Below are 15,486 nucleotides of genomic sequence, written 5' to 3'. Positions count from 1 at the left end.
TTTTGAGTACTTTCTCCACCACTGCTTATTTCTTTTCAACAAAGCTTGACTCAAGCACATCTCAGAAGCGTGAACTTCAGCTTGAACCATTAAATGTGGAAACATCAAAAGATTATTTTATGCCAACTGATGTTGCCGAGCGACTGTTCACATGCTGAGCGCCCTCCTATGAAATCCATATTACAGATGGAGAGTACTAGATCTCACAGCAGTGTTTGTGCTAGAGTGGTGCTCATTAAGGCCCTGTTTAATCTGTTCAAAATGGTGTGTGTTTACAGTTATTAGTTTATGAGCCCTTCGTGTCCAGTCATTATATTTATTGTTTTTGATTATCGACGCCTTCACGGAAAGAATTGAAGGAGCTAAAGCTGTAAGTTACTGGGACATTGCATAATCATCAACTGGGACAAGTTTCAACAGGACCTTATTAAAATGTTCCTTTAACCATTGATTAAATTGTTTTGCTTTTTTTTTTTATTATGAAAATCATCTCTTTGTCTCAAAGACATCAGAAATTTTCATCTAACTATTTTCACAAATGTCATTTGTTGAGTCCAGCGCTAACGGACTGAACTCCATTCAGAAACTGGACGCTGTGGTCAAACCCTCAGCAAGGAAAGTAGCTATTTGCTGTCGTAAAAGTCACTAGAAGTTGCTCGATGACATCATCACGCGATTTGCATATTTGGTCATGTGCGATCCATGGTCAACGTTAGCAAGACAACTTCTTCTTTCCAGGCTTTGCACTTTGACGTAGGCCTGTCACGATAACACATTTTACTGGATGATAAATTGTTCCAGAAGTTATTGTGATATAATAATGTTGTTTTGAGACCATTTTTGAGTAATATGATGGTAATGCCAAAATAATAATACAAGAACACATCGTAAAAGATCAATAAACATTAAATTCTGTCGGATGTCAGGTTTTATTTCTTGTCTATTTGGGTCTAGGTCTTTCTCCAGTCTCTGTCTCCTCTGTTAATTTCACTCATGTTTGTCACCTGCGTCTCCTGATCAGTCATTCCCCTCACCTGTTCCCTGTAGCATTTAAGTTCGAGTCATTTCCTCGCCTGTCGCTGGATTCTTGTGTATGTCTGTGTGTCACCTGGTGTCACCTGTGAACTGCCGACTTGTGTCTAAATAAGAGAAAATAAACTGAAAGATGAGACGCTGTCCGTTTATTGGTTCGCCTTCGCTCCCTAAAACTCCTCACCTGACAAATTCAGGTGAACATTTAGCACTGGAACTGGAAGACATTTGAAATATCCAAAATAAATCAAATTAATTTTGACAGCAAATAAAATAAAATTAAATTAATTTTGAAGTTTCTGTAAACCAAATTGTCCTTCAAAATAAGGAATAGTTGAGACCAAAACACCAAACTTAAGACTTTTATCATCCAGTTCTTGGCAGAAAGAGAGAAAAAAAAAGAGATAAACAATAATTCATGCCAATGGAAATGATTGAGTTTGTTTTAAGTCATCATGCGATGAATTGATTTATTGATTTATTGATTTATTGATTATTGCGACAGATCTAACTTTGAGAAAGATGCCAACGACTAAACGATTAACTGTAGGAAGAAATTAGTACAAACTGAGTAACGTCTGTCACTTTTGTTGTATTGGAGGATTTTATTGTTTAAAGTCAGACTCTGTCCTGCCCAAACCAGAGGCGGAAACGGATTCAGAAATATACCTGGTGACATCCCAGCCAGAAACGCTCTGCAGACTTTATATAACACAAACTCTTTGGGTCAAGGAGGTTGTAGGTTTTGTGTCCAGTAAATGTCTCTCAGCCTCTATAGCTGTTGGTGAAGCTCAGAGTTCATCTCATGTAATTACTGCACCAGGTCACTGACTTTTCTTTTCAGGTCTGGGTCCCCTGCTGCAGAGGTCTTCACTGATTTGTTGACCCTCTGCTGTCAATGATTTTCTGCCAGTGGCCATAATGCTGATGCTCGGGTTGGCATTGCAGTCTTATTATATCAGACCCTAAAGCTGTTCTCTCCTCACAGTATTAATCAGCAGACCTAGTTTTGCATTATTGTGGGTGAGCTTGCAGGACTGCTGTAAGGCCAAGATGTGGGAAAAGGCAGATTAGTTTATTCATTCATTAATCTGTGTTAAATACAGAAGTAAGTAGCTGCAGAGCCGCCTAATATTGGTATATCGTAGCTTTTCCAGGGTTTGTTTTACTATTGGATTTAGATTTGAGGGGTTTTTCTTCTTTTGTTTTCTTTTAATAGCTTTCCAAAATAAACGTTTTGCAATGAAACACTGTACGCTTCAGGCACACTTCCACGCGATTTCACCATATTAGTCAATTTGTTGCTTCCAGAGGGGGTGCACAGCGTTTATTGCATTACGTGACATACATAACCAGTTGTTTGGATGTCTTCGGTCTCAAACAAAGCTTCCTATGTTCCTCTGAGTGTCTTCGCTCGTAACAAACACGCGCTCATGCTTACTGGTGACAGTGGAGGCCAGGAACGTCACCGGGAGCCCGATGGCCGAGGAGAGGATCCAGTTGCAGACGTTGACGATCTTGGCGTTCCGCGGCGTCCTGAAGTCCAGCGCCTTGACCGGGTGGCACACGGCGATGTAGCGGTCGATGCTCATGGTGGTGAGAGTGAAGATGGAGATGAACATGTTGTAGTAGTCGATGGACATCACCATTTTGCACAGAATGTCCCCGAACGGCCAGGTGCCCATCAGGTAGTTGACGCTCTGGAAGGGAAGCGTGCTGGTGACCAAGGCGTCCGCCAGGGCCAGGCTGAAGATGTAGATGTTGGTGGCTGTCTTCATCTTAGTGTACCTAAACAGGGAGAGAGGAAAAAAAAAAAAAAAACACCTGTTACGGGTAAAGGATCTGTGAAGTTCTCACAGTTAAAGCATCCCGTCGTTCCAGTTTCCAGCCCCTGTTCCTTGTCCTTGACGCTATTATCTTTAAATCTGATTTTTGCGTTCGTACATCGGCCTAGAAAACAGCTCTTATCAACATAAAAAACAAGTAGAATACAAATTTTTAAAAATTCTTCTGTTACATTAGTAAAAAAAAAAAAAAAGGTGCTGGTATGGATCATGCCAATAGATTTGCCACCAGTGATTTAGTTGCAAACCTTTTTTGTTTCTTCCCCACATAATGTGGATTTATTTATTTTATTTTGAGCCAATAAGAGTCGTGCCAACCGACGTGCAATTTTACATCAATTGTTTGAAGAGGAGCAGGTAGAAGATAAAAGATCTTGTGATTTCCTGCCCCTCTCGTACAATGCGCGCAAATTAAATATGTCATTTCTTTCTGAAATATCCAGTGTCAAATCATGCTGCTGCAATAAAAGATGAATTAATTGGATTTTCTGCAATATGTGTACAGCGCCGCACACTGTGAACCGTGATGTGCTGTCATACGTTAGAGATGGTGGAGCCTTTTCAGGGTATTATTGGTAAAATAAGAGCTTAGTGAGTTTAATATTCAGTTAGATCTCCACCAGGGGATTTTTACGCTTAAATTATCCATCTAGGTATGGATTTAAAGCGGGATCAGAGCACAGACCGGAGACTCATTAAACATAATAAAATAATTGAATCACAAAAAAACATGAGGACTTACACAACTAAGGCAGGCAGGGCAAAAATTAACACGGCCAACCGAGGAGTAAAGAAACGACAGAAAACCGCGACTATACTGACATTTTGAATGTTTACCCCGAGAAGAAAAAAAAAGATCTGAGTTATTCAAGTTAGTATAGCATAGTGCTAAGTGCAACATTATGATGTTGTGCCATTGTTAAAATAAACTGCAAAACATGTAAACTACCAAAATGAAATGATTAAATTATATACATAAGACTAACTCCGACTATTTAAAATCCCAGCAAATCACTATAGTGTTTCTGAATCAAATTGCTTGATCTTGAAAACAAACGGTAAGCTTTTTTGCTTGATTCAATTAAAATAATTTCCTTTAAAAATCTGATCCGCCTTATTAAGTTGAGCATAAATTCAAACTAGGTCAGATACGCTACTTGTAGATGGATTTTAGGAGTGAACAAAAGGAGTACAGGTGATTTTGTTTAAGATTAAATGACTTGTTTTTAACATACGGTTCCCCATATAGTTCGTTTGTTTCATCTGAGATTCTGCTACTGCAATAAAATCTGAATTTATTTAATGTTTTGATTTATTTTTATATCTTTACGAGGAATCTGGATTGTACTATGAAAAATGTAGACGTTTTATATCAAATAGTAGCAGTTAGAGGCTCGGTTTAATGCACTGCTCAGACACTTTCAAAGCATGACAAATAAATGTCTTCCCCCAGATTACTTAGCAGGGATTGTGAACACATTTTGGTGCATCAAGAAAAAGCTTCTGTATTTCAATTAAAGGTGTAAAGTTATGGAACAAGTTACATGAAGATTTAAAACAAAGCAATAGTTTAACACAATTCGAAAGAAAGTACAAAGAGGTAATTTTCAATAGATACACATACGGGTGATGGAAAGCAATAAGGTGTATTGCAGATAACAACTTGGTGTAAGGGTTTAGAAAGACAAACCAGCATAAAATGGGAAAATGTATAGGTAAATATTAGTAACTGTTACTTCTGACTGCCACTTTGATTTTGATTTGTTTAATGACAGTAGGACTCTAAAGTTTCAAGTGTTTAGGGGGTAGGAGTTTATAAGTTCTTCCTACCCCATTTTGAGCATGATATGTTAACTGAAACAAAAAATCTGTATTTTCTCTTCTTTTTTATGCACTTCTTGTTACTGGGCACTATTTTATTTTTATATTTGTATTTGTATCATGTTCGAATAAAATTTCATTTCATTTCATTTCATTTCATTTTATTTGCATAAACATCTGAAATGTAAACCAACAATAAATCTTGGACATGACGGCATATTTAGGTCTGCATATTTTACGCTACTACATTCATTTTTTTAAAAATGGAGCTTCTGAAAGAAATGGAAGCAAAGCGGCAGCAGTGGTCAAATACACGTGTTTTTTTTTTTTTGTTTTGTTTTTTTTTTTTTTAAAGAAGCAGAAGGAATCAATAAGAGCGGCGTTAAAAGGTTCGGTCCATTTTCTCCTGCGTTGACAGAAACGGCAGAGAAGTGCACACAGTGCAGCCTGCACTCTGTGACCCAGGCCTTAAATAACTCTTCATTTTACAGGATTTGACTAAAATATTCCTCCAGTCAATAACGGGAAAACTTGGAACAGGAGAAAATAACAGAAGAAACGCTGAGCATCCATTACCTCGGAGAAGATACAACACAGACGGACTACAGAGGCTTAGAAGCTTAGGCCTCTTGTCAGGAAAGACGTATAGGATGTTTATCGCTTAACGGCTTCAGGCACGAATACGAGGACAAAAAAAGTTCAGTGATTAATTATGTGGCCATTACTCACAGCCCCGCTGAAATACCAGAAACCAGTTTGAGACGGACAGACTGGGAGGCGGGTTTAGGAAATGCTTTCAAAAAATCTGAAACTGAATAAAACGCGGTCGCTCGGATGAAGGAGGATCAAGAAGTCTGCATTTGCAAACTGCAATTAAGTGATGATGCCAAATACATAAATAAATACAATCTTGTTTCTACAATCCAGGTTCTCCATGAAAAGATCACTAAGATTCTCATAACGGAGGTTTTATTTCCTCTTCTCTGCTTGATGCCATTGTGTTAAGAACCTTGTTGCATTTCCCAAATCGTCCCATTATTCATTTTTACTCACTGTCGTATCTGCAGGGGATTTTTTTCTTCTTCTTCTTCTGTGTTAATTCCAGCAGAGTACTTGGAAGCATTCGTGCTGTGAAAACACCGGATTAACATTAATATGGAAAGAGATTCTAACACATCAGATCATCTAACGATCTGATATGAAACCCCATCAGTCCCTTCCACCGCTGAGATAATTAATGCACGCCTTCCTGCTGCACACTTCTCAGTGGCTCTCAAATCTTCCCAACAGGTTGCAGGTGGCAAATAGTTTGTTAAAAATCTGATTAAGTCTAACAGTCGCATCTTAGTGTGTTGCTTATGTCAGGCTTTATTTGCGCTGGGCCCAACGAGACACTTCACGATGCAATAAAGGCCGTCTCACTCGAGCGAATGTGATGAAGCTGGATCTAATTTTCCAGCATCTCCTCGCTGACTCCAAGATCCTCGTAAAGACGACTCCAGACGAGTCTCCCGCGGGTTACCCCTGCAACGCAGCAAGGTAAATTGCCCCATTCCGTGTAAACGAGCAGAATTAGCTGTTTGTTAACGAGTTTTCTGCTTTAAGTCACAAATTCTCACAGGCTTTTACTTTTACAAAGTGTGTGAACATAAACACACATTTTCTGCTATACTCATAAGCATGTTATGGTTATCTAGTAAGTGTTTCCTAAGAGAGAAAAGAGCCGAGGCAAAAGACAGGAGGCTGGAGCGGCCAACAGAGTCTCAGGAGGGCCGCTTTTATTATTATGAGTGTTTGCTAACAGGAAGTAGCATGTTTTTTTGTTTTTTTTGTTTTGTCAACTGGGCTTGCATGTAAGTGTTCTGAGCCGGGCTTCTATCAAAACGCCTCAGTTCGTACCTGCAGGTCTGAGAGACGAGGGCAAAGTAGAGCAGAAGTCGCAGAAATGCACTTTAACTGCATGTTGTGTTCATTAAAGGTCAGCCTCAGTGCTGTTCACAGTAACCTCTGTGTAACATTCACTGTGGCATTACAACGCCTGCTGAGAACGATATTTTAATCAGGAATCAATTAATAATCGTTCACAGAAATTTCAAGGTTCAAATCCATGTTTTAGTTGCAGATTGTTGGCATAAACTTTTCTACTCACCGGGAGTCTCAGAAATCACTGCAGCCTCATCTCGTCTCTGTGAGAAAACCCCTCATGATCAGGTTTATTCCATGTTTTCTTGTTTTTCTTTAAGATCTAATTCTTGCCAAAAGAAATCCCAATACTTATTTTAGAGCCAGACTTCATTGTAGAAACAGCTAATTAATCTGCACTGCACCTGGTTCCCCCAGCCTTTTTGTGGGAGGAAAAGGTGGTACGAAAATATCTGAAGAAAGTTTGAGATGTCAGAAAATGTTTGTTTCCGTGAGCCGTGCAAGGACTGAGAGAGAGAGAGAGAGAGAGAAGGGGGGGAAAAAAAGACAAGAAAAAATAACTTTTTTTCTTTGCTGTGTTGAATAAGAAAAGAAAACTGAAACAACAGAAAAACGTTTTCACTTGGCCTACAAGACCTAAGCCAAAAAATGAGAGTAAAAAAAAATTACTTTTCTTTTCTGATATTGTAGAAAAAATTGGATGAAAATTTCTTAATGCTCCACCGTAGGAAAGAAATGTTTCATCACCCCCAAAGCTTTCAAATATTTTAATCGACAATGTTGTTCATTTTGCTTATAAAGTCAAGAGAAGTAGAAAATTTGGTCGGACAGAACCTTGGTCCTCAAAAAATGAAGATAAAACAAATCCTTTGAACTGTTTCCAATCTGCATTCCTTCAGTGTTGCTCCCTGTCGTTCTCTGACAGTAGACCGCTCCCCTCTCAGCTGTTTATTATTCATCATTTAACCTCGTCACTCCAGCTGTAGCGCTCACAGAGAAGATACGCTTCTGTGGTTTGCAGAAAGCCTCCTCACTGTCCCCACATGCCGCTGTTTGCTGCTTCTTTCCATGTTGTTGTCGTTGTTTTTACTATTCACCAGTTTGAATTTGTTCCCCATCTTGACCTTTGGTTAATCGATTTCTACGAATGCTGCATATTTGCTGGCTTGTAGTTATTAAAAATAAAACACTTTTCCACATGAATCCTGCCTGCCTCCAATCTAAATGAGTACAACAGTCAAAACATCACAAAAAGATTTGACAGATGCAATTAAAATGCGTCACGTTAAGCTGCTGTACATCAACTATCTATTACGAACAGATTTTTGTTAAAGAAAAAAAAAATAACACGATGCAATTAGAAGAATCAAGACATAAAAGCCGTTCTATGTTTGATAGCACAGGTACACCTGCAGAGATGACAAACTCAAAGAAAATTGTTCGGTGAAGCTGTATAATTTATGTTTGTTGATATGTTTGTTGCTTTTGTTCTGCTTAAATTTGCATTACATTTCAGCAAATGCCTTCTGCTGCCAATTAGCAGTGCGTGCACGTAGGCAGGGCTGACACAGCCAGAAAAATGGATATACACAAACAGGATTTTTTATTATCTATAAGACGCTGAGCGACGCCGTAATGACTTTCGTGTCAAATTAATTAGAGGCGCAAGGTTGCAACCTGAAATCCAACTCATGAAATTACACCACAACACTTCACTGGGTTTAAAATGAATCTCCTACTCTACAGCAATTAATTGATGAGTAAGAAGCGTTGGAAAGAAATGCAATGAATCGATGTGTTCTTACCAACCAGTCAGGAAATATGGATTATATAACGCTTCAGTGTATCGACAAAGCAACGTCAGTCGACCTTTTGACTGAAAACTAAGACAGGTTTGTCATACACCACTAAATATTATTACCCTCCACCAGGGGTGATGAATTTACCCGTTTATTCTCCATATTCATATTCTGCTTATTTTAATAGTACAAATATACCTTAATATGCATCAATACACGCAGTGGAAACCGTCTTAACGCTGTAGCAGAAGGTCTGCAGTCTTCCTTATTTCTGCTCTTTGGGAAACAGCCAATCAACACCAAGGAAAATAAGTGGAGCTCCTGGATTGGCCACTTGGCAAACCCGCCGTCAGAGTCAGGCAGCATCGCTTCAAGGGATCTCAGCTTCCAAAACTGGTTTTTCTTTTGAACATTGAGGAAAACATTCAAACAGGCAGATTTTGTGCAAATAATTACATTCCAGAGAAAAATCTATGAATATAATAATCTATATCTGTACAGCATTTGAGCTCCTTCTAGTATGAAGGGTGCTTTTTATATAAAATTGATTGCTTGGTCGATATGATGTTCTGATTATGGATTTGCTCATTATTTAATGTTTCATTATCAATAGCTGTCTAATAATACTGTGGCTCCTGCAGAGTTAGCACAGCAAACAAAAAGATAGAGTAGCTATTAAGTCTAAGACTTCAAACAAGTCAATTTTTAAATTAAAATACATATTGATGTTATGCAACAAGCCCACTGATGGCTCATTGCTAATGACGGGCAATAAAGCTATTTCCTACGGGTTTTAGTTGCCTGGTGTTTATTTGACGCGTCATAAAAATCACTGACTGGAATTGAGAGGTCAGATACGGGGCAACATTAGAGCTGGAATAAACGAACCGGAACAATCTGCCATTTGGAAACAGGTCCGCACCGACTCGTCTGTCTTCAGCGGCAGACTTTAAGAAACGCCAAAATTGAAATACACACACACACAGTTTAGAACAGAAACAGCTTCCTTTTTTATGGATTTTATAACACGGCAACTAAATGAAATTTATTATTACCCCGGCGCCTCTGTAGTGACGCCGGCTTGTGTGTTTGTAGCCCTGAGTGTGATTCATGGGCTGCTGCTGCTGCCGCCGCCGGGCGCAGATAAGCCATTAAGTCCCGGCTCCAGAAAGAAGCTGTTCACATCAGTACGCCTCTGGATCGGAGGCGTACAGTAACACTGTCCATGCACTCTGCGACAAACAACGTGATGGACGCCGGGTTGCAGAGTGCGACTGTGTAAACGTGTTCCTGTGGGGGGAAGTGGTGAGGATGTGCAGCGCTCCAAGTGTTTATGCTGCCTGGAGGTTGTAATAGAAGAGGACTTCTCTCACGACGCATGAAACTTATATAACAATGTCAATAAATGTGTATGCTCAGATTTATTAGGCCTGTTTAAACACACAATTACGAGGCTTTATATATATGTATATATATACACATATATATATATATATATATATATATATATATATATATATATATATATATATATATATATATATATATATGAAAGTTGATCCATGGATTTACACTGATGTTCACATACGCTGTAAGGAAACAATATTTTTTATCAATTACAAACTTTAAATCAAGCTGAATATTTTCTGAGGTCAATTATGACTCTCAAAGTTAAAGCTGTATTAACTAAATACTTGATTCATGAAACAGAAAGAGTTTTCATTGATTGATTTTTTTAAAAAAAAATCATTTTCTTACATGCATTATCCTTTTCTTCTACACCTGTCTTTCCACTCATGCTCTCATTAATATACTTGTATGTAGAGATTTGTCAGGTTCTTTAGCAGAGACGAGGCCCAGCCTCTCTGATTGGTCCAATCAGCAGTCTTGATTGTGTTGGCATCTCATTCCTCATGAAAAATGTTCTCATTTTCTGACAAACTGAATTTTGAATTTTCACAAGCTGCATGCAATGATCTTCAAAATCGAAATAAATATAGGTGAGTATGTAACGAAAGAACTGGTTTTCCTTTTTGAATTGAATCCTGAAAATAAAATACCTTCTTTTCGGAATCAGAATCAGCTTTTTATTGGCTAGGTTTGGGAGCCAAAACACTGAATATTACACTGGTCCTAATCAATGAATGCTGTTTCTGAAGGTCCATGGAGAAGGATTTTTTTTTCCCCCTCTATATTTGTCTTTACAAATGTATTTTACGTCTGCTTTTAGCAGATTCAACACTAGTTTAAAATTTCAACCTTCTTTAAGCAAACCAGCATGTACAAATTCACTGACAATTTTTATTAGTAACCAAGCTCATTTACTACTAATAATAATAATTGATGAAGATCTCAGAACAGATGCCAATGCTCTGCCATACCTTATGTAGCTGCTCTGTCTGCAGTGTCTCACAGCTTCACCAGGCTTCCCTGCTAGTTTGGTGGAATCCCTCGGCTGACTCGCGACTCCCTGGACAGATTATTAGATCTTCCAGAAGGCCTGGAAGAGGCTGGAGAGAAAGCCGGAGGAAGTTGGTGGCAGGGCCAGAAATCTGGTCTGCTTTGTTCATACGATCTAACATCCTTAATTTTGGGAGCTCTGTGATTGGCCGCTACTTGTATGTGAAGCTGATTTTATCCCCTGATCTTACCTACCAAAGGTCTATGCGTGGGAGCAGTGACTCATCTCAAAGTTGCGTGATTTGAAAAGCCATGCCCCAGAGGCATCCTGATCAGTCGGCCAAACCAACTCGGCTAATTTACGACGAGGAGGAGCGCACGCTTGCTAAAGCAGAAACCAATCTCCCACCGTTCTCATTTAATCTGTACAAGAAAGGAGGATTCATTTAGATAAAACTCCAGATTCAAAGCAGGTGAAGATGAAGAAATGTTTGAGGCAGCTTGACTGGCTCCCTCAAACCACAATCTAAATTTGCAAACCTAGACTCAGAGATTTATTACATCTTCAGAAAGACTCTACTGCCAATAAAATCCCTGCAGACTCATTGTTTGCATTTGAAGACAGGAGCACTGAGCTTCACTTCAACACACAAGCTCAAAGCAGGAGCTCCAGAAGACAGGAGGCAAAAATTGCACCTGCGATACGGACAGAAGGGTTTAATGAAGTGAATCAAGTGTGACATCTTGGGGCCTGATCTGTAAAGAATCCAGATAAGGAGAACCAAATTGCATGAGCTAAAAAAAAATAATAATAATTGTACTGCAGTAAGTGGGCGTGTTGCACACGATCTACAAAGATTGCAATTGACTGCATGCACCAAAGTGGTGCAGGCCACCCTCTTTAAGTAAGGGTGCTGCTGGCTGTCGTCATGGAGAGTCTGAGAGCAGAGTGGCCAAATTAGACAGTCATTATGCTGGAGGCATAATACTACTATCAATAAATAACGTATTTCATTCAATTATGTATATAAAAATAGCAAAAACATTTAAAGATGACTGAAAACAAAGTTTTATTACAATTCCGTCGGCCAATTATTACTTGAAGGTCAAAATATGAAGACAGTGAGTTTGGACTATTTACAAAAACAAGAAAACATGTGGCACATCTTTACAGAGATTCTCTATTTGATTCTTTAAATTGGGATGTTTCTCGTTGCTTTACTTAGGGAGAAAAAAAAACAAAACAGACTTACCAGCCGTGAAAAGTCTGTGAATTAAACTCGCATTTAAACTGATACAGGGAGAAGAAGTTTGTGTGTTTTAATCATAATTCCTCTACTCATTCATTAAATCGCTGTTTTTGCTTCAAAGCTCCACGAGGAACAAAAATATTCTGACAGAAGATCAGATTTGGACAAGATGCTTTGTTGGCGTTGTCATAGAACATGTGACTCACAGATGCATCAAACTGACAGAACCGGGATGAATAATTATAAATCTGAAAAAAAAAAAACGAAAAAAAAAAGAAAAAAAAAACCAGAGAGATGACAAGCGTGTTTGGGGGATTGTCAGGCCGAAATGGTGCCAGATCTGCAGCTGGAACAAAGTGACAGACACACAAAGGACTTCACACCCATCTGTAAGCCTCAAAAAAACAACTGTAAAAACAGGATCTTAACTGTTAGCAGTGCTGCCTTGCAGCAAGAAGGTCCTGGGTTCTGATGGGTTCTCCTTGTGCTGCTGTGGGTTTTCTCCATCAGCTCTGGCTTCCTCTCCTGGCTAAAAACACACGATGATGCTAATTTGTCAAGCTAAATTGGCCCCATAAGAAATTGTGTGCATGCATGGATGGATCGATACCAGTGTGCAAAGACCGATGCTTTAGTATCAGATTCCATCTTTTTTTTTTTTTCCCCAAATTATATTTTACACTTTCTTTATTTGGGAAAAATGCACAGAATCATGTTAATATGTTATTTTGTAGATAACTTTGTCCATATTATGTTCTAACTTGAACAAAATAATTCAAAGAAATAAAAAAACACAAAGAACTTTGACGATGTATTAAACTTATATAAAAAGTATCAATACACTCCTTCTATGCACTTGGTATCAGATCAATATGTAAATCTGCAATGTTGCCCACTTCTGTTAGATAGATAGATGGGATGTTAACTGTTTGCTCTGTTGAATCAAACCACCAATATGTCTGAGAGTATTTTTCTTTCCACCTGAACAAATAATTACCTAGAACCAAAGCCCTTCTCTAAGAATCAGACTTTGGCAACTTTTAATTTTTTCACCCATTTTGAGTTTCAGCTCTAAATTTGAAAGGTATTTGACAAATGTAAGCGCCCGGTTCCTCTGGCTTGACAACAATCAACACTCCTTCCTGCCGGTTCAGGATGTGGATGTAATGCGAAACGGCCAAACAGCCTCAGGATGCAACACAAACATTGATCGAAATGCAACGATTCAGTGATTTCTTCTTCTGCGGACACGTCTTGCGATCACTGACATCACATGCATCAGCATTGAAAGGCAACACACAGGAACAATGCTGATCCCTTCACACTGCGAGCGAGGAGTTGAGATCAGTATCTATGATAAATAAGATGAATGACGGGTTAGAAACTCAACACTTGTTCAGCTGCGGAAGGCGCAACGTTTTTACTTTTTTTTTTTTTTTTGACCCTGAGAGTGAAGGGTTTTGTGTGGGAAAAAAAGAAAACATGAAGTATGAAGGTTATGAGAGCACAACCTTCATGGCAAATACTTTTTGAAGGTTTATGAGAAAAAAGCCCTTGAAGGGACAAAAAGACTACTTTAGAGAACAACTGTCCAATTTCAATAGGAATACAGACTCCGTCCTTTTAATCGCTCCTGTAGAAGATTACCTTCTGTGGAAATGAAAGGGACGTATGAGGTCGACTCCAGATGCTCTGTTTGTTGCCTAGGAACGCAGCTTTTAATGGACAAAAGACCTGAGGGTCCGTCACCCCTCTCAAACTGCAGTAACAAACAACCACAAGATGTTTCAACAAACTAATAGCTTGGACGCTCCTGTTTGTTACAGCCACAAGCTTTTTGCTTTATACTCTATAGCAAAGCAAAGCAGAACACAATTTGTAAAGTGGAAGGAAAATGATTGAAAATGTTTTACAAATAGAAATCTGAAAAGTGTGGTGTGCCTTTTTACTTATCCCTCTTTAGTCTGATAACTAACTCTTCCAGAAATAATCTAGTTAGTCCCCTTGTGTTTAACTTAATCGCGTTACAGCTCCAGCTTTTCTCTGAGTGCCTCAGAGGTTCGTTGGAGAACATTAGTGAACCAAAAAAAACCCCAAAAAAACAAAAAACAAACAGTGAGCAGGTCAGGAATAAGGATGTCAGATTTAAACAGCGTCCCCACGCCTCAAGGGAACACAGAGAACGGTTCAATCCATCATCTGAAAATAGAAAAACGTCCCAATTAATGTTTGCTACAAGCTGTGGGACGTATAGACAATGTGGGAAGCTGTTCAGAGATAACAGGACAGGCTAATCCTGGAGGGGAACGTGTCAGAGGCTGCAAAGGACAGGAGGGAGGGGATTTAATATTAATCAATATTGATAATTAATAATAGCTTTTTTGTTTTAAATATCTTAAATGCTGTCAAACAGTGGATAAAACATCACCTTTTTCTGTTTTATCCACAGTTTCCTCTCAAGTTGTTGTACTCATTTTCTCCTTTCTCTTCACACCGTTTTTATATTTTTAAGCAGCTATGAGGCACGATGGCAAAACCGAAAACAGCTGCTGCGCAAGTTACCCAACAGGCTGTTGCTAGGTAACCAACGAGTAGGAGAGTCAGTCGATGCCACCCACCTTGCTTAGCTAGCTCTGAGAGGCCTTTCCTCTGCCTACATCCCCCAGAATGCTGTGCGGCTCCAGATCGGAGTTCAGTGAAATGATTGAAAATCCAATCTTGTAATTCTACAAAGTATTAACGAAGTTGGGCCTGAATACAAATGCCTGCCATACTTTTTCAGATTTTTATGTGCAGAGAATTCAAAGCCACGTGCCTCTCCGTTCATGTGACAGCTACGAGCTGCTTTGTGTGGGGCTATCATGTAAATCGCTAATAAAAGGTGCATGAAAAGTTTGATGCAGCAGCAGGAAAAAAAATGTTAAAAGGTTCAAGGAGTTTGACTACGTTTGCAAGACGCAGCACTTTGATTCCTCATGTTTGACCTTTCAAAAGGATTCGGTGGCTGAATAAATCGTCCCTCCGGTTGGTTATTTAAAATCTCAGCTTTGATGTAAAAAAAAAAAGAAAAAAGAAAGAAATGCATGTTTTACAGTTCTTATTGGAGAATATAAAGAGCAGGAGCAGAGCGAATCAGTCAGTAAATCACAGACAGATAAAAGAGCTAAGAACGTCCATCAGTCTTTGATTAGGAAAAAAACCCATGAAATGAGTCTGTTCTTTGCTCTGTTTAATTATTCATCACTGACTCTTGCTCCATTCCTCAGAAAAATGACTGTATCCACTTTCCCCCGGCAGTTCTTTGGTCTCCTTGTTTCCCTTTCTTTGTTTTTTTTTTTTTTTTTTTTTTTTTTTTAACCAAAAAAAAAACCTTCGAAAAAAAAACAAAAAAAGCTTAATTTTCCAAAAAGCCCTTAG

The 15,486-nt window shown here is 38.8% G+C and overlaps 1 protein-coding gene across 4 annotated transcripts in view; it reads right to left on the bottom strand.

The window, feature by feature from the left end:
- Positions 1 to 15,486, bottom strand: part of oprm1 (opioid receptor, mu 1) — a 47,630-nt gene that overhangs the window by 11,850 nt on the left and 20,294 nt on the right. For 3 of the 4 annotated variants that reach the window (XM_015038230.1, XM_015038232.1, XM_015038231.1), the window contains 2 exons: positions 11,426 to 11,515; positions 2,474 to 2,820 (listed from right to left, as the gene is read on the bottom strand). In XM_015038230.1, coding sequence (XP_014893716.1) covers positions 2,474 to 2,820; positions 11,426 to 11,515 — 437 coding nt within the window. The remainder of the gene's footprint in view (positions 1 to 2,473; positions 2,821 to 11,425; positions 11,516 to 15,486) is intronic. The other variant, XM_015038233.1, reaches the window with a different exon arrangement.

This window comes from Poecilia latipinna, unplaced genomic scaffold (genome assembly GCF_001443285.1).
Source record: "Poecilia latipinna isolate Pla-1442-1.1 unplaced genomic scaffold, P_latipinna-1.0 Scaffold434, whole genome shotgun sequence".
Taxonomy (NCBI): Eukaryota; Metazoa; Chordata; class Actinopteri; order Cyprinodontiformes; family Poeciliidae; genus Poecilia; species Poecilia latipinna.
This window is presented reverse-complemented; position numbering and strand designations above follow the sequence as displayed.